We start from the raw sequence: 18346 nt of genomic DNA, 5'->3' as shown, positions 1-18346 counted from the left end.
ATGCACACACACACACACACACAGAGACACGTATTAATGCAGATAACGTTGAAGATTTAAATAGAGAAAATAAAAGAACTAAATCTGAATTGTTAAATAAATCAGAAGATGAATTAACTAATAAATTATAAGGCTGCTTAAAGCAATCAATCTGATGATTTTTTTAAAAGGCTTCCTTTAAAGCTGCTTTGTGAAGCAACATAATAATTTTGAAATGAAAAGTAAAGTGGAAAACCATGCTGTCTAGTTTAATTTGGGTGTATCGCACAAATGTGCTGGGGATGCTGCAGCACAAGTGCAGGCAGGCAGGGGAGTAGGTGGTGCAGTGCTATGCGAATGGATACCACAGTGCTTATGGGGATGGGCAGATGCTGCAGTGCAGCATGAATGTGGAAGTATGATATGGGACGGTAGATGTACAGATATTATGGCCTGGCATGAATGCAGCTGGGCGGGGGTGACACATACTACTGCCTGGCACTAGTGCATCCAGGTGAGCAGCTATCCTCCTCTCTGGGCCCATATTCATCATGCCACCCAGAGGTTCCTCTGGAGAAAAAGTGGCAGGAGCTGGAAAGACTTACCAAAGTGACTTGCAAGCTTCTGCCACCTTCCCCAATGACTTTGTGGGAAACCAGCAGAGTGTGTCACAAATGGTAAACACATGACCATAGGACTCAACAGTTGTAAGCATGAAGTGGTTACCTAGTACCCAATCACACTCATGTGATCATTGGAACATTATGACAGTTGCAACTTCCAGAACCAATTTCAAGTCCCTTTCTTCAATGCTCCTGTTATTTTGAACAGTTGCTAAATGGTGGTTGTAACCTGAAGTATGTATCCGAATTATCAGCCAAAATGCTGGAGATGTGGAGATGAAGATGCAACATATTTTCATGTATGGTGGACTTGTAAAAAGATCAAGGTTTTTTGGATAAAAATTTGGTGGAATATGCAGAAGATTTTTAAGCAAAGGATAAAGTTTTGTCCGCAACTCTTTTTGTTGGGAATAATTACGGATGCTACGGTTGTGGACACTAAGTTGATGTTAAATTTAATTACGGCAGCAAGACTTTTGATAGGTCAGTATTGGAAGAAAGAGGAACTGCCGACCATAGAAGAGTGGACTTTAAAGGTCTCCAACCTGGCAGAGATGGCGAAGATTTCGGCCTATTTGAAAGATCACTCGCAAGAACGTTATATTATGGAATGGAGAAAGTGGATTGAGTTTATCCAGAACAAGTATAGGGTTAAGAAGTTTCATGTAGCATTTGAATAAGTCTTCTTTCTTTTTTTCTTTTTCTACTTTAGTTTCTTTATATATATTTAATATTATTAAGGTTTGTCTTATCTTATATAAGCTAGAGAGTGATGGATTTTAGAGTTTATGGTTGTTAGTATATGGTTGTTTATGATTGTTTTTTATATATATACCTTGTATTTAGCTCTGGGAAGTCGGGGGGGAGGGGGGGAGGGGGGAGAGGTAGGGGGGGAGGGAGGAGGGAGGGGGAGGGGGATTCTTAAAGAAAAATTGTATGTTAAAACTTTTCAATTAAAAAAAAAGACTTCCTATATCTCAAATTAAGCAACTATTTAGAATAAATATAAGTTTCTTCAATATAATTTTCATACTGCTAGGCAGCCACCTATGCATTTATATTCTTCATATATGAAATCAGGAAATGTAATCATTGCAATAAGTTGGGCAATATGAATAACTGCTTGAAAAAACAGGAACAAAGAAGGTTTTATTATAAAAATATATGCTTTCTGATTTTTCTTTATCAGAGTTCAGTAACACAGATTAAAATAATTTGGGAAATTAAAAAGGGAATGTAAGACACAGATCTGACTTTTTAAAAATGAGGCAGGAACAAATAGGAAAATAATCACATATAACCTATAATAAAGCATAAAAAACAACTTGAACTTGAGAAAATACATAAAACTACAAATCTGAATTTATAGGATACATTTCTAGTTCTTTTTAGTTTCCATTGGTCAACAATGGTCAGTAACATTCATGAAATGCACTAGCAAAATATAGGAGTTGTGAAATTCCAGCTGTATCACAATGGCAGCTGGAACTTTCATTCTCTTCTATTAAACTAGGAATGAATTAGGTATTTTAAAATTTAAAGTACCTCACCTCTTTTTCAAAACACACACTGGTGGCTAGTGGCTCACTACACCCAACATATTGCAATACAGAAAATGTTAAGTTACAGCAAAGCTCACAGTATGTATGAAACAAGCTTTAGATTCTACTAATCAATACTGCAGAATAATACAGAATAATAGAGTTGGGAGGGATCTTGGAAGTGTTCTGGTCCAGCCCCCTGCTCAAACAGGAGACCCTATTCTATTTCAGACAAATGGGTGTTCAATCCCTTCTTAAAAGTCTCCAGTGATGAAGCACCCACAACTTCTGAAAGCAAGCCGCTTCAACACTTGCCAAGATAAGGGTGAAATAAAAAAGCTTTCTACAAACTGCATAATGTGGCCCACAAAACATGCCTAGCTGGAAATCCAATGGGAGAATATCTAATGCATACAATGAAGTTTGACATCAGAGTAACAAGTGAATTTTTGTTTGTAATACTTAAGCATTTGAAGTCAATAGGCATAGTGAAAAACACCTAGCATCTGTATAAAAATGATGTAGCAAATAAAATATTTACATACCATTTTCTCCATGCTTCAACTCTAGTAAGTGATCCATAGCTTCTAAAAAAGAGAAAATTTGAGGAAACAACTGATCTACAGACCCTTCTGTAAATCTTATACTTAAAATAAGTAAACCTATTGAAAATTATCTGGGAACAGGTTCCACTGAACTCAGTGAAACTTACCTTCTGAAATATTTATATAGTTGCAGTGCATTTCTAAAAAAAACATACCTGAATTTTCTCTGTGGTTGAAGTTTTCTCCAAAAGTACTCAGCATGTCATTAGCGTCTTCTGCTGTAACCAAAATATTTTCTAGGTGAAATCAAATCCAGCTAAGAAATGAACAATACTGAAGAGAGCCGTGCCTCATAGATTTTTCTATCTGATCATTTTATTACTGAGACTTTTCATTTAGCTTGAAATAGTTCTAAACAAAGTATTAATCAGTAAAAAAGGTTTTTTAATCAGAATATATATTTTTTGATAAATCTAGCTTAATTCAGGGTAATCAGTAAAGCACAGTGAGCTTTAAAATAGCCAATTTACACAACTTAAGGGATTTTAAAATAATATATTCCATTTTAAAAAGACCCATTTCACATCCAAAAAGGACACTGAATCATTTCTACTTACCACACTATGTATATTGTAGAAATTTACAGATGATTAATAGTTTACAAACATCAATATTTAGCTGGAAGATCCACCATCCTCCATGTTAAATCTTAACACAAGCTGCAACACTATGCTGTTGCAAAAATAAGGGCTAGACTCTTTTGCTATCTATGGATAAAATCACATTTTAGTCTTAAAATTATATTTAAAGATATCAAGGTCTTTCGAGTTTTGCTCTCTCTGCAATAGAACTCTGTTTTCTCTCTGAGAGATTTCTATTCAAATTAAGAGTAGGGGCTATTACAAAATTATTTTAGGAATACTCTAGCTTCCACTTTGTATGGTATTCTCTGCAGGTCAACTCCTGAAAAGCAACCAGAAACTTCAAACTGTATAGATCCATGCAGATCAGTATATGGAATGGATTGTTTTTGTTCCAGTTTTGAAGTGGTATACTAATTGTTTTGTTGTTTTTCTTACTTAATTCGTCAATTTTAACACAGTCTTAAGCTAAAAATGTACAACTATTTTAATATTGCTATTAATATTCTATTATGTAGCTGTATTCTTGCTCTCAGACTTACATAGAACAAATTCTCAACCAAGTCCAGATCACAAACTACATGTATGTTATAATTCATTGAGAAACAGCACATAGGAGATGTCTGATTCATTTGCAAAGACACAGTAGGTGCTCTAGCTGATTTAGTAGAGATCACCATTTCTTTTTTATTGCAGTAACAGTAGCCATAGCACAATGCTGTCCATCTCTTGAAGCACTAAGGTGAAATGCTACAATATTTATTTTATGAGAATTCATAATTGGTTAAATAAAAACTTAAATCAATTGCAAATTTCTTCTCTTAAATGGGTTGCTTGTACTTTAAATATTTCAGAGTTGGGATGAATATCCTGAAATGACGCATGGTATTAATACTCTAAAGTAGCCTGTTAAAGCAAAATGTTCACAGCTTTAATTAAGACAACTGGGAATCTGCAGCATGCTTGGTATTTGAAAAACATAATATAAAAGAATACCTGAGTTGGCTGTTTCCTTGGTGTTGCTTTCATCATCTAAAGATATCAACCTTAAATTGAAAGGAGTGAAAAAGAGCTTATTTCCTTATACATACATACATACACACACATACATGTGTGTATATATGTATGTGTGTATACACACACATATATACATATATATACACACACAAACACACATATGTATATGCTAAGAAGGTTAAAAAGATACAATACCATTTTTCTGATCTTCTGAAGCTCAGATGCCAATATTAATATTTCATCAAAAACAAACTTACTACATGCCGATGTGTACATTTAAGTACCTAAATCTCAGATTTCATCATATGTTGCAGGATTTAAGCTTTTGGCTCTGGCAAAATAATATTTAGTATGATATGTTACTTAGTGTTGCAGAGGAACAGAACTGCTATTTCTGCCAGAAGCTGTTTTAGTATTAGGGGTGTAGGAGTGAGAATTGCACTGTGCCTTTTTTGTTGACAGCAACATCTAGTGTAGGATTGATATAGTGCCCTGGACACTGCTATCTATGAATGAAGTACATGTCTTGAAAGCATTCAAAATAATTGCTTCCATACTTTACTACCACCTTTTGATCTTATTGGACCTTCTCACCTGTCTTATTCACTGCTGTTTAGAACCAGAATCTGACATTCACAGAAAACTACAGGATGAACCATTGTACATCTTGTACTATTAGTAGTAGTTTTAACTCTTTGGTCAGGTCTGATTCTTGGTGACTTTTATAGGCAAGTGTCTCCATGCTACCCTGTCAAGCACAGCTTCTTTCAGTTGTTGGATGTTCATTTTTATATCCGTTTTGATGGTGTTAAGCTAGCAAGTTCTTTGCTTGCCCTGGCTTCTTGATCCACTAAACATTCCTAGCATCATTTATTTCCCTAATGAATTTGCATGCATTACATGGCCAAAGTAAATCAGATGAAATCTTGTGATTTTTAGCTTCTAGTGATATTTCTGGTTTTATACAATTTAGCATATCTCTGTTGGTTGTCCTGGTTGTCCATGCAATACGCAATACTTTCTGTTAGCACCACAGTTCAAAGGTGACAATTCTTCTTCAATTAGCCTTTCTTAGTGTCCATTTCTCAAACCCATATATCAGTATAGGTAAGACTTGCTCTATTTAGTCTTCTTTTGTATTTATATCAATATCTCTGCTTTTCCAGATCTTCTAAGGTATCCTGCTTTTGATTTTAGGTGCAGAATTGCCATCTTGAATAATTTTTTTATCCAAAGAAGATAAATTATCAAACTAATTTAACTGCCTCCTTGTTGTTTTTAAACTTTTCATGTACATCTGTAGTTGTTGTCATTGCCTTTATTTTTTTGAAATTAAGACTCAATCCTATGCATTACCTAGTACAGTGTTTCTCAACCTTAGAAATTTTAAGACTTGTGCACTTCAACTCTAAGAATTCTCCAGCCAGCCATGTTGGCTGGGGAATTCTGGGAGTTGAAGTCCACCCATCATCAAATTGCCAAAATGGAGAAACACTGTTTTACTATATGCTTTGTATTTCAGATAGTAAAAATGCACGAGGATAAATGGTCCTTGTGAATAGAGGAGATATGATTTTTGAGGGATTCTCAGCATTTTTAAAGGCATTTGTATAAATATTCTATAATTCCACATATTTTTATGTTTATGACAAATCTAAAAGTATGGAAAATTATGAAGGTGAAGGTTTGCTCTCTGAGCTTGAGGGTTGGTTTCCAAATGTTTTGTTACCAGGCTAGGTAACATCTTCAGCAGTGTTTAGTGGATCTCTGTGTGCTATACTTATATAAGGGCTTCAGGTGTGGGAGTGTCAAGTGAGAGTCTTGTGGTGGCCAGGTGTGAGTCATTAGAGAAAGCTTGTGATGGGGAGGTACTTCATGTCAGGATCATTGGAGAATGTGAATTAGTGGGTCAGGAATAAGTCATCAGTGGGAGGCTGGTAATGGGTCTTGGGATGGGGAGATTATATCAGGTCAGGATCATTGGAAGGTGAACTGCTGGGGGGAGGGGCTTGAGGGTTGGTGCTGTCTCTAGATAGCTGTTCGATTGATTTGGATTCTGAGGGGTTCATAGGCCGGTTGTAGATCAATATGTCTGTTGATGGAATTGCTTGTGGAGTGCCAGGCTTTGATAAGCTACCGAGCGTGGTGGGTGGTAGCATGGCTGATGATTTTAGTGTTGCTCCAATTGAACTGGTGTTGTTTAGTATCAGTGTGGGTAGCAATTAGGGATTTGGGATCGTGGCGTTTGACTAATAGCCGGTGTTTGTGGATTTTGGTTTTTAACTGACATGATGTCTGTCCAACATAGAAGTGGTTGTAATCATTACAGTTGATTTTGTAGATGACATTGCTTCTTTCAACTTCTGTGTCTTGTGTTTGGTTCTAGATAATTCCTGGCAGAGTGTGGCTGTGGGTTTGTGGGCTATTGCTATTCCTATTCTGGCTGTCATTTCTGACACCCCTTTTGTGTATGGTAAGGTTTGTTTTTACATGGTGGTCAGCTGTATGGTGTGTGATGGTTTGGGTGCTATGTGTCGGAATACGAAGTTTTTGGGATAGCCATTACAGAGAAAGATGTCAAGCAGCCATTTCACTTCTTAGTACTGTGGTGCTACAGTGTGTTCTGGACCTTCTGAAGAAGGTCTGGACACAGCTTCTTTTGTGTACAATGGGGTGATTACTTGCAAAACCGAGGATCTGGTCCGTGTGGGTACGTTTGCAGTAGACGCAGGTTTCCATTTCTCCATTGTCCCTTCTCCTTACATTTACTTTACTTTACTTTTATTAAATTTGTATACCGCCCTTCTCCCGAAGGACTCAGGGCGGTTAACAGGGCATTGATGTCAAGGAATGGGAGTCTATTTTTGTTTCCTCTTCATGCATAAATTAGATCCAAGGGGAATATGTTGTTAAGTAGGTGGTGTGATTTCTTCAATTTGGGAGCGTTTGATGATGACAATGGTGTGATCGACGTAACATGTTCAGAATTTTGGTTGGATGGTGGGTAGAGCTATGGATTTGAGTCATTGCATGACTCCTTCTGCTATGAGGCCTCATATGGGAGATCCCATTGGGATGCCTTGTACTAGCTTGTACATTTTCCCATTGAACTTGAAGTAGGTGTTGAGACATAGATCCAGGAGTTTCATGATGGTTTCTGTGGGCATGGAGTGTTCTGTAGTGGCATCCGCTTTGTGGTTATGTTGTTTAGTGAGTAGATGGTGTATGGTTTGTTTAGCCAGGTCGATGTCAATTGAGGTGAAGAGGGCGGTGACGTCGAAGGAGACCATAATTTCTTCCTTGTTGATCTTGGTGTGTTTGATGCATTGGATAAATTTTTCTGGGGAGTTTATTGAGTGGGTTGAGTCATTGACCAGGTGTCTGAGTTTCCTCTGAAGGGTTTTTGCTAGTTTGTGTTCCAGGCAGAGACACAATTGGGCCTAAGGGGATCCCGTTCTTGTATATCTGGTCAGAGTCATTAGAAGGAGAACTGCTGGGGGGGAGAGGGGCTTGAGAGTTGTCTGTTTGATTGATTTGGATTCGGAGGAGTTCATAGGCTGGTTGTAAATCAGTATGTCTGTTGATGGAATTGCTTGTGGAGTTCCAGGCTTTGATGAACTCCCAAGCGTGGCAGGTGGTAGCATGGCCGATGATTTTAGTACTGTTCCAATGACCCTGACCTAATATAATCTCCCCATCACAAGACCCATTACCAATCTCCCACTGATGACTCACTCCTGACCCACTAATTTACACCCTCCAATGACCCTGATCTGAAGTACATCCCCATCGCAAGCCTCTCTCTGATGACTCACACCGGCCCATCACAAGACCCTCACTTGACACTCCCACACCTGAAGGCCCTTATATAAGTACAACACTGACACAGATATCCACTAAACACTGCTGAAGATGTTACCTAGCGTGGTAATGAAATGTTTGGAAACCAACCCTCGGACTTTGGGAACAAACTTTCACCCTCATTCTACACCCGAGCTAGATATTTGCCACTATGTAAAATTATTCCCTTTTCTGTTTAAATAAAAAAAGAACTCATTTCTGACCTTGTGTGAGGCAACTGAATAAGCAAATTATTGGTTACATGATAACTGATGACTTAGCAAGGTTCATTACAATTAATGTGTCTATGGTCATGCTATCACCTTTTTTGGACCCATGAGCCAAACACTGAGGACAGATCTTTTGTGTACAGACAGTGGGACTACAGATGTTTTTAGGAAGAGAATGAAAAATACCGAAGATGATTAAGAGAGGGAAGAAAGACTGAAAGTAAAACAATACTGCTTCTGCTACTATATATATTATCATCACATATTTGTATCAAAATAATGAAAAGGAAGACTTTTATGTCTTCATTCATGCAATCATGAGGCTGAAAAAGAAGCTGGCATCAGTCAAATCATTTATCTCTTCTCTTTTAAGGTTCTTTTTAATTGCTAGAAGTGCTTTTGCTGACTATGTTAGGGAAGAAGCTAGAAGCTTTCTTTACAGCAGCCATTCAAACTTGCTCTTATACAAGTTAAAGTGTTTGTGTTTGCTAGAGAATTCCTAAGCTGCATGAGTGGCACACAACAGATGACTCAATGTGGACATGAAAATGATAGCTTAAAAGAAACCTCTGAATAATATATTCATTCTGAAGCTACTAAATAATACATACTTTAAGAGTCCAGATTAAAGGAAGTTTTTTAAAAAATAATTATTAACAATTTGTTTCCATTGATCTGAAACATAGATGACAATAAGATTTACCCATACTTTCTGTTTCCACAAAAGATGAATGCTATCTCTTTCTGATTTTTTTCTTCATTTCTACATCAGCTAAACTATTTAAGTCCTGCATTATTGCAACATGGATGAACCAGTCAAGATGGTGTTCCAACTACATAAAATACATCCACCTGGGTTTCAAGCCTGTATGAGTCTGGATCCAAAAATGGAAGTGTAGAATAGTGCTTTTTTATCAGGAGAGTCCTGTTCCACAGATGGCTGGATGTAAAGCTCATCTTTGAGCAATTGGGCAAGTGGAAAAATCTGGAAGTGTTTCTCTTGTACTTTACATTCAAACATAGAGTTGCATTCCTGTTGAGGCTAGTAATATGTATGTTTAGGCTGTTGATTCTAGGCTGATATTGATACTACAAACCCATACTATGGTTGTAAGAATGATAAAGCAAAATTTGTATGGCAAATGTAAGTGACACTCCAATGGATGTTACAGATTGTTGCAACTACTGTAACTGGTTGCAAATAGCACTTGAAGTGTAATCCTGTGATTGGATAGTATGATGGTCATAAGTGTGAATACAGATTGTAAGTCACTTTTTTTACACATTGTAAGTCACTTTTTCAAAAGCTGTTATAATTGAACCATCATTAAACAAAAAGTTTTAAGTCAATGGGTACCTTTGTGTTAATTATATCCAGCTTTAAATCCCTACCCAAGATCAACTGGAAGACCTGATGGATGTTTCTGGAGACTGAAATGATCCAGATGAGAAGAAATAAAATGTCACTTGACCCTAGCAAGTTGGAGGGTTGGTTCAAAAACTGACTAGAAGAACATCAACTTAAGTTCTTGATCAGATTAAACATAGAAAAAAACTGAATAAAAAACTGACTGCATGTCAATTTGTAAAGAGTGCCTGGAAACTAGATAGATAGATAGATAAATAGATAGATAGATAGATAGATAGATAGATAGATAGATAGATAGATAGATAGATAGATAAGATAGACAGACAATCATTTAAGTTATTGCTATATGTATTTATGTAGACAGTGCTGTATTTTTATTAATCTATCAAAGTCTTAAAAGCATTCAAAATATTTTTTTAAAAAATGAGGAAGTGCTGGTAATAACACTGACTTTCATTAAGTTCATATTAATTCTGCTATATTTTAGAAAAAGAATAGAAGAATTCTTGCTCATGCAAGACACATAGAAATTACAGTATGTTCAAAAAAGGATCTACTTCTTTTGTAATCTGTCACTTTTGTCTGGAATTGAGGATCATGGCCTCTCTAGCATAAATAATAAGGTTCTGGCCATAGGTTTCCTTGGTAGCTCTTCGTATGGGTAAAACAACAGTTTAGAGAAAAATGGCAGCTGACATAAACAAAGATTACAAGTACTGAGTGCACTTATAATTAGAAATCTGAATTGTTCTCATCTGCAGTGTTGATGTAGAAGGCCCTTGTAAAATAATGGATTATATTCCTTTAACTGATGAATACTTACTGACTCTGTTGATCATCTTCTGATTTGGTATTATGCAGTTCCTCCTCCTTTTCTTCATTTTCCATTAATTTATTTACAGGTTCTTGTAAGTTCTAAGCCAGCCATTAACACAAATGCAAAACAATATAAAGAGTCAGTAATAAAAAATGCTGATTTTTTAAATATTTTTGAGTAATCAAACTGTGTAAAACAAATACACTAACTATTTTGATCCAAATGAGAGAAAAATATTAAACATAAGAGATCAGTAGCTAACATTTATTATAGACATTATAACAAAAAGAAAGAGAATATTTGCTGGCGCAAGTAGTGTAAAAATTTGGCAAAGCAAAAACTAAACATGAAAGCTTAGGAATAAGCAAAATGCTTCATTTTTTTATCATGAATTCACAAGACAGAAGTAATGTTAATTGCTTAGTTCAGGGGTGTCAAACTCAATTTCATTGAGGGCCGCATCAGCATTGCGGTTGCCCTCAGGGGACCAGGTGGGCGTGGCCTGGGTGGGCGTGGCTAGAGTGGGTGTGGCCTACTGGGTGGGCGTGGCCAGCTGTACATCGTTCGCATCAAGGGTGCCTATGGGGGGGGGGCCTGGGCAGGAGTGGGACAGATCTGAGGGTCTCTGGCAGGAGGGTCTCTGGGCCAGGGCCAAGGCAGTGGGGGCCGTTCCCTCACTGTTTCCAGGATGGCTTCGCGGGCCACATGAAACCACTTCGTGGGCCGGATCCGGCCCCCGGGCCTTGTGTTTGACATGTCTGGCTTAGTTGCTGGAACATAATAAATCAGTTGTAAGGTATCCCGTAAGAGTCACAAGATATCTCATACCTTCTTTTATATGTAAACACATCACACTGGTTCTCATTACATGTAATTATATAGGTAAAGGTAAAGGTTCCCCTGCACATGCATGCTAAAAAGGTAAAGGTAAAGGTTCCCCCGCACATGCGTGCTAGTCGTTTCCGACTCTAGGGGCCGGTGCTCATCTCCGTTTCAAAGCCGAAGAGCCAGCGCTTGTCCGAGGACGTCTCCGTGGTCATGTGGCTGGCATGACTAGACGCCAAAGGCGCACAGAACGCTGTTACCTTCCCACCGTAGTGGTAGTGGTCCCTATTTTTCTACTTGCATTTTTACATGCTTTCGAACTGCTAGGTTGGCAGAAGCTGGGATGAGTAACAGGCGCTCACTCTGTTACGCTGCACTCAGGATTTGACCCGCCAAACTGCCGGCCATCTGATCGACAAGCTCAGCTTCCTACCCCACTGAGCCACCATGTCCCTTTGTTGGTCCAATTCAAAGTTCTGATTTTAACCACTAAGACTACAATGCCTTAAATAATTTGGAAATAATCTGCCAGAAAAATGGTCTCTTCACATTACATTACCTCAAACTTATAATTCTTTATAAAAATCTAGTCCTGATCTAATGCAATGAAGTAATGGCTACTAAGAAAAAGGCACTCTGCTTTTGTTCCCTGGTTATGAATTGTGATTTCTAGAGTCTCTTATTCACCATCATTTTGGCAACACAATAGATAAAAGATTTTTTTATTCTTCCAGAGTCTTTAAAACCTAGTTGTATTTTGAGTTCTTGAATATTACATTTTAATAGATTCTAAATGCTGTAATGACATTTTAATAATACTATGTTTTGTTTCTATAAATTATATTTTATATACTACACTTTGCAGAAAATACATAATAAAATACAATAAAATTTGCAATATTGCTGTATCCCTGATCTTAATGATTCCCAGAACATAAATCTTAACTGTGCTGGGGGACAGTTCATGTACATAAATCTTCAGTCCAAAAACACTTCATGTATGTAGTCTAATAAATTGTGCCATTGATTTAACTATAGCCCAGTATTATAGTGGACTATAGTTAAATCGATGGTACAATTTATCAGATTATATAGGGCCATAGAACAAAGTCTTTGAAATGAAATATATTATTTGAACCCTTGTGTAATGTTTGGTATTTATAAAGCCAGCTAGTGACTGCTACTCTAAGGACCAAACAGTTAGCATTATTGTGGATGTATGATTTACACATTTTATTTATTTATTTTTAATATAGATTTCTACAGATATTCAATTATTCAATATATCTCTGACTCTGAATCATGCTGCCAAAAAAACGCACATTGCATTTTCAATCTGCACAAAATAGTATTTTCTTTTAACTCCCCGTTTTTGATTTTCAATTCTTACAAAAACAGTTTATTCATTGTTATTCCTAGTCCAATTCTGTAGTCCAAAAATACAGTTCATAGGTTGTAAGTCTCCCACCAATTTTTATTTGCATCAACCAAAGCAACACACAAGAGAGAGCAAAGTCAAAATATTTGCCTTATTTTTCTCATAGAGAAGTGTTTGGGGATAACATCAGTGGTGGGATTCAGCTAGTTCGTACCACTTTAACAGAACCAGTAGCTATGTTTTTGTTGCCCAAGCCCAGAATGTACTTAATAATAATAATAAGTTGGAAGGGACCTTGGAGGTCATCTAGTCCAACCCCCTGCTAAGGCAGGAAACCCTATAACATTTCAGACAAATGGCTGTCCAGTCTCTTCTTAAAAACCTCCAGTGTTGGAGCATTCACCACCAGGTTGTTCCACTGGTTAGTTGTTCTAACTGTCAGGAAGTTTCTCCTTACTTCTAGGTTGCTTCTCTCCTTGACTAGTTTCCATCCATTGCTTCTTGTCCTGCTTTCAGGTGCTTTGGAGAATAGCTTGGCTCCCTCTTCTTTGTGGCAGCCCCTGAGATATTGGAACATTGCTATCATGTCACCCCTCACCCTTCTCTTCGTTAAACTACACATACCCAATTCCAGCAACCGTTCCCTATATGTTTTAGCCTCCAGTCCCCCAATCATCTTTGTTGCTCTTCTCTGTACCCTTTCTAGAGTCTCTACATCTTTTTTACATCGTGGTGACCAAAACTGGATGCAGTATTCCAGGTGTGGCCTTACCAAGGCATTGTAAAGTGGTATTAGTACTTCACGTGATCTTGATTCTATCCCTCTGTTAATGCAGCCTAGCACTGTGTTGGCTTTTTTGGCAGCTGCAGCACACTGCTGGCTCATATTTAAGTGATTGTCCACTAGGACTCTGAGATCTCTCTCACAGTTACTACTATCGAGCAAGGTACCACCTATACTATACCTGTGCATTTGATTTTTCCTGCCTAAATGTAGAACCTTACTTTTTTCACAATTGAATTTTATTTTGTTAGATAGTGCCCAGTGTTCGAGTCTGTCCAGATCCTCCTGTATCTTAAGCCTATCTTCTGGAGTATTGGCTATTCCTGCCAGCTTGGTGCCATCTGCAAATTTGATGAGTTCCCCATCTATCCCCTCATCCAAATCATTGATGAAGTGGCATCCACACAGAGAACCAGTTGTTCACATATTTGAATCCCCACACTGGACATGCACCCTCTCTACAGTAGTTTGTGGAAATGTACAGTTCTGTTTTACAGCTGAAGAACCCAGAGGAAAAAAGACCTTAAAACTAGAAACAGCTTTGCCCACAGAACTTGGCATGCTATACAAAGCATGGTATTGTTGTCAAGCTAATGGAGGTTATACAATAATTTTTAGTACTGTTTCTGATTAAAATGCTTTTAAAAGTAGTTGTTTTACCATTGTAATCATACACAGAATTTCTAGTTTTTGCAAAGACAATTACAGTGTTACCTTATATTTCTTTTTAAATGCTGTTATCAAGCTAATGAAATACTACAGCTAACAGTAAGCAAAGTAACAGGCAATCAAATTTTATTTCACACATCCTAGTATTAACTATCACATCACTTTTTATTTGGGGCATTGTGCAAAGTTAAAGACAACTCTTTTATAAAGTACACCTGTGTTTCTATATAGTTTAGTGGACTAATTTACTAGTGGAGATAGAGCAGTCTTGCCAATGTAATTTTGATTTTTGTTTCGTTAAAACAGCTGATTGTACTTACATGACCTTTGTTATTTTTAAATAGATGTTTAACAAAAATTTTATTTCATTTTTTAACTATGCATCAGGCTTTCCTTGAAATATTGACATAAATTACAACCCTAACATATGTAGAAAGAAAAGATGATTTCTTATTATTTCTTATTACATTAGAATCACTATTTGCCTTTCCTCTGGAAACTCAAGACAACTTATACAGGGTCTTTTTTATTTAAATCCACAAATTATTTGATTATAGTAGCATTAATTCTATACAATTCATCTCTGGCATATGGTTCATGATAGTAAAGTTTATGATGTTTACATATTAGGATTATTTTGGAAAATGCTGTTAATTGTCTTAGTATCCTTGCTGTATCTTAAGAAGTTGATTGTAACTTGCAAGTTTTATGCTAAATTAAAAGTTAGTTTAAAAAAATTATTGAATTTATTCTTTAAAGCAATACATGTTCAAGCATATAAAGAAAAAATGCATCAAAATAACTCAGAAAACAGCAAGGTCACAATGGTATTCATTACTCTCTAAACATAACTCTCTAAAATTAAATGGAAATCATTCCAAGTAGAATAAAAAGCCATTGCAATGATCATACAAACAGCATAAAGATGTTCAATATACTGTATTTCTTAATTTCCGCTATTTAGAGAGGAATTGGCTGCTCATAAATAAGGTTTATTATAAATTAAAGAAGTTAACAGGTGGTAATTCTCATATAATATAAAATCCACATTTTTTTAAAAAAAGCAGGTATTATGATTAAAAAAAACTGTAAAGTCACAAATTTTGCTCAGAATCTTTGTAGTTGGAACTATGTCTAATCACATTCTGTTATTAATATATTTCTATCCCTTTTTTGCAAGGCACATAACAATATCAGTTATGAAGCACAACTCCTCCAACTCGTTTTCCTTTTTGAAAAGAAATATAGTCAAGCCTGCAGAAAAATCATGATTACTAGACTTCAGGATTTGTCCAAAAGTTTCAGAATGTTAACATTCACGATGAATCACCCACTAGAAATAATAATTAAAAATATCCAGCAAATGATATTTACAAAAAAGCTAACTATTTTTAAATGCCCAACTAACTTTTTTCTTAAGAATATATTCAGAAATGCCTTGTATTCTTATTTTGTACATTATATTCCGATCCATTAAGCTCTGCCCTTGCCTTTGTCTTACAACATGGGCAAACGGGCAGTGCCCTTCACTTAGCATCTTAGCAATAAATCAGAATTTGTCCTCCTAGGCAGCTGTGTTGGAGGAATAGGTGTAAGAAATGTCAAGATGGCAACACAACCATGTGCTATTGAGGTCAACTGTTTTTACCCTCCTTTCCCCCCCTCCCTCCCAATGGCTCTGCTTCCAGATTCTATTCTCTGACTTTCAGATGATTTATTGCTCTAGTGCTGGCCCCTCATTTTCAGCACCTAAAATACTTAGACTTATTTCTATCTTTCTCCACATGCTGAGCACAGCCGGTCAGCCAGCTACAAATCCATCTGGTAGTGATGCTGTCTAACCCACATTTTTCTATCTTATCAAGTAGTAGGTTGTGGTCTACTTTATCAAATGCCTTACCAAGTAAATTATATTCACAGCATTCCTCTGGTCCACTAATTTTTTCACCTGGTCAAAAAATGCAATAAGATTTGCATGGCATGATCTGTTTTTGACAAATCCATGTTGGCTTTTGGTAATGACTTTGTTTGCCTCTAGGTGTTCACTGATTCATTGGTTATGTTTTCCAGAATCTTTTCAGGCACTGAGGTCAAACTGATAGGTCTATAGTTTCCTGGATCCATTTCCCCCCCTTTTTTGAAGATGGGAACTATATCAGCTCTTTTCTAGTCCTCTGGTAGTTCCCCGGTGCTCCAGGATCTTTGAAAGATATAGTTCAGTGGTTCTGAGATCACATCTGACAGTTCCTTCAGAACCTTGGGGTAAAACCCATCTGGTCCTGGTGATATGAACTTGTCTACGGTGGACAGGTGCTCACTTACCATTTCCCTACCTATCTTGTGGTTTCTAATCTGTTTTTTATGGTACTAATCTGTTTTTTTATGATACTGTTTTTGATAGGTTGGACTGTTTTTCCCTTTTGTAAAGATGGATGCAAAAAACAAGTTAAGTAGTTCTGATTTCTCATTTAGAATGAGACTTCACACTCTATAGCAAAGGAGAAGCAGTTTAGTTTTATGAATGTTGATAGATTAATAACTAGGTTCTATGGAAGACCAACTGTATTTTGCAATAGATTTCATTTGTTTAGATCACACTATTAAAATAGCGCTATATAGGTTTAGGCAACTTTTATTTACCTTCAACATAGTGAATTGGTAAGGCTGATAACCTTTGAAACTTTCATGGATAGCTGCCATGGTATGAGATGTTTTTTCCCAAAAATGAAGAAGAGTTGTCTGTAATGGAAAGAAATATGATTCTTCAAATCACATCTAATGGTTAACATTTCCTGTGACATCTAACAAAAATTATCCAGCTGCAGATATTTTACTACATAAAGTTTTTGTGTCTGTCACATAAAAACTATGACTCTCATTCCTAAAAATAGCCCCTAAGTTTTATAGATTCTTTCCTTATGGATACCTGGTATGTTGTAAGGATGTGAGACAGAAGATTACATCTACTTGCTCCAAGAAGATCCACTTTCTGACAGACATCAGTTTTCAATTTGTCAAAATTCAATTTTGTATGACGGACTTGTGCTTGGACCTATAAATATAAAGATTACTTGAAAGAATAAGAAGTTCTTAAATATCAGAACATCCAAAATGTTTCCCTTGGTTCTAAAATAACATTTTATTATATTAATTATATTTAATTAATGTCAAGGTATAAATCACCTTAGTAGAGGGCGAAGGACCGTGCTTCAGAGGATGCATGATGTGCATGAAGGAAATAAAACACGACGCATACCTTTTAATTACAAAAACTAAATATATATTATAAAGAGAGCTAGCTGACTACATCCTAACGTAACAGACAGTAACAGCAAAGTGAAAGAAAATAAAAGAATAACTGTGAGAAACTTTTTCTAGGCATGCGCACAAAACAGTCTGAAACCATAACATAGCTGGACATGTAAGAATCACTATGGTTACATGATAAGATATCATTACAGGTGCAGAGAGCAGGGGAAATGTACAGTTAGAAATGAACTTTTCTGACGAACTAAAAAAAACATTTAGTGACAATTAATAATAATTGCATCATCATTACTTTGTATTATACATCTATTTCAGTTTTAATATACTTATAACATCCTTCAATAAGAAGTTTTTACAGAAGACTTCCGGTTTGCCGACGCGGCCGTTATGGACGCTTGGAGAATGGCTCTTGTCTTCCACGTCCAGTTTCGCATCACTGGGGGGTCCTAAAAGGGCCGAAGAGTCACCCTGGAGGGGCGACCAGCAAGAAGGGGCTTTCGCAGCAACGCGGGGAACTGCAACTCTCCCGTTATTGTCTGCATTCCCTTCTAACCAGCGGACGAAAGAACGGCCATAGCAACATGGCCAGTCACTAGGCTGCAGACAGCTGAAGTCACACTTACCACCAGGCAACATTAAAGCAGCGTGGAAGAGACCGGGTAAGATCAACCTCTCTTATACTCCAATCTTCTTCTTTCCACCTAAATAAGCTGCTAAGTACCTTTCCCCCTGCAGAGAGGGAGGGGGGATTACAACCCTCCCTTCAGAAACAGTGGCGATTGAACCTCCATCGGTGATTTAAAAAGAAATGTTGAAAAAAC

General features: G+C 36.8%; 1 protein-coding gene across 5 annotated transcripts in view; it reads right to left on the bottom strand.

Moving 5' to 3' along the window:
- Window positions 1–18346, bottom strand: part of ICA1 (islet cell autoantigen 1) — a 69973-nt gene that overhangs the window by 9651 nt on the left and 41976 nt on the right. For 4 of the 5 annotated variants that reach the window (XM_083378338.1, XM_083378341.1, XM_083378340.1 and 1 more), the window contains exons 8-13: window positions 17185–17310; window positions 16899–16997; window positions 10609–10700; window positions 4326–4375; window positions 2904–2966; window positions 2689–2730 (exon numbers count right to left, since the gene is read on the bottom strand). In XM_083378338.1, the coding sequence (XP_083234464.1) occupies window positions 2689–2730; window positions 2904–2966; window positions 4326–4375; window positions 10609–10700; window positions 16899–16997; window positions 17185–17310 (472 nt within the window). The remainder of the gene's footprint in view (window positions 1–2688; window positions 2731–2903; window positions 2967–4325; window positions 4376–10608; window positions 10701–16898; window positions 16998–17184; window positions 17311–18346) is intronic. The other variant, XM_083378339.1, reaches the window with a different exon arrangement.

Source organism: Vipera ursinii (genome assembly GCF_947247035.1).
Source record: "Vipera ursinii genome assembly, chromosome: Z".
Classification (NCBI taxonomy): domain Eukaryota; kingdom Metazoa; phylum Chordata; class Lepidosauria; order Squamata; family Viperidae; genus Vipera; species Vipera ursinii.
Note: the sequence above shows the minus strand (reverse complement) of the source record. Positions and strands in the feature narration are given on the sequence as shown.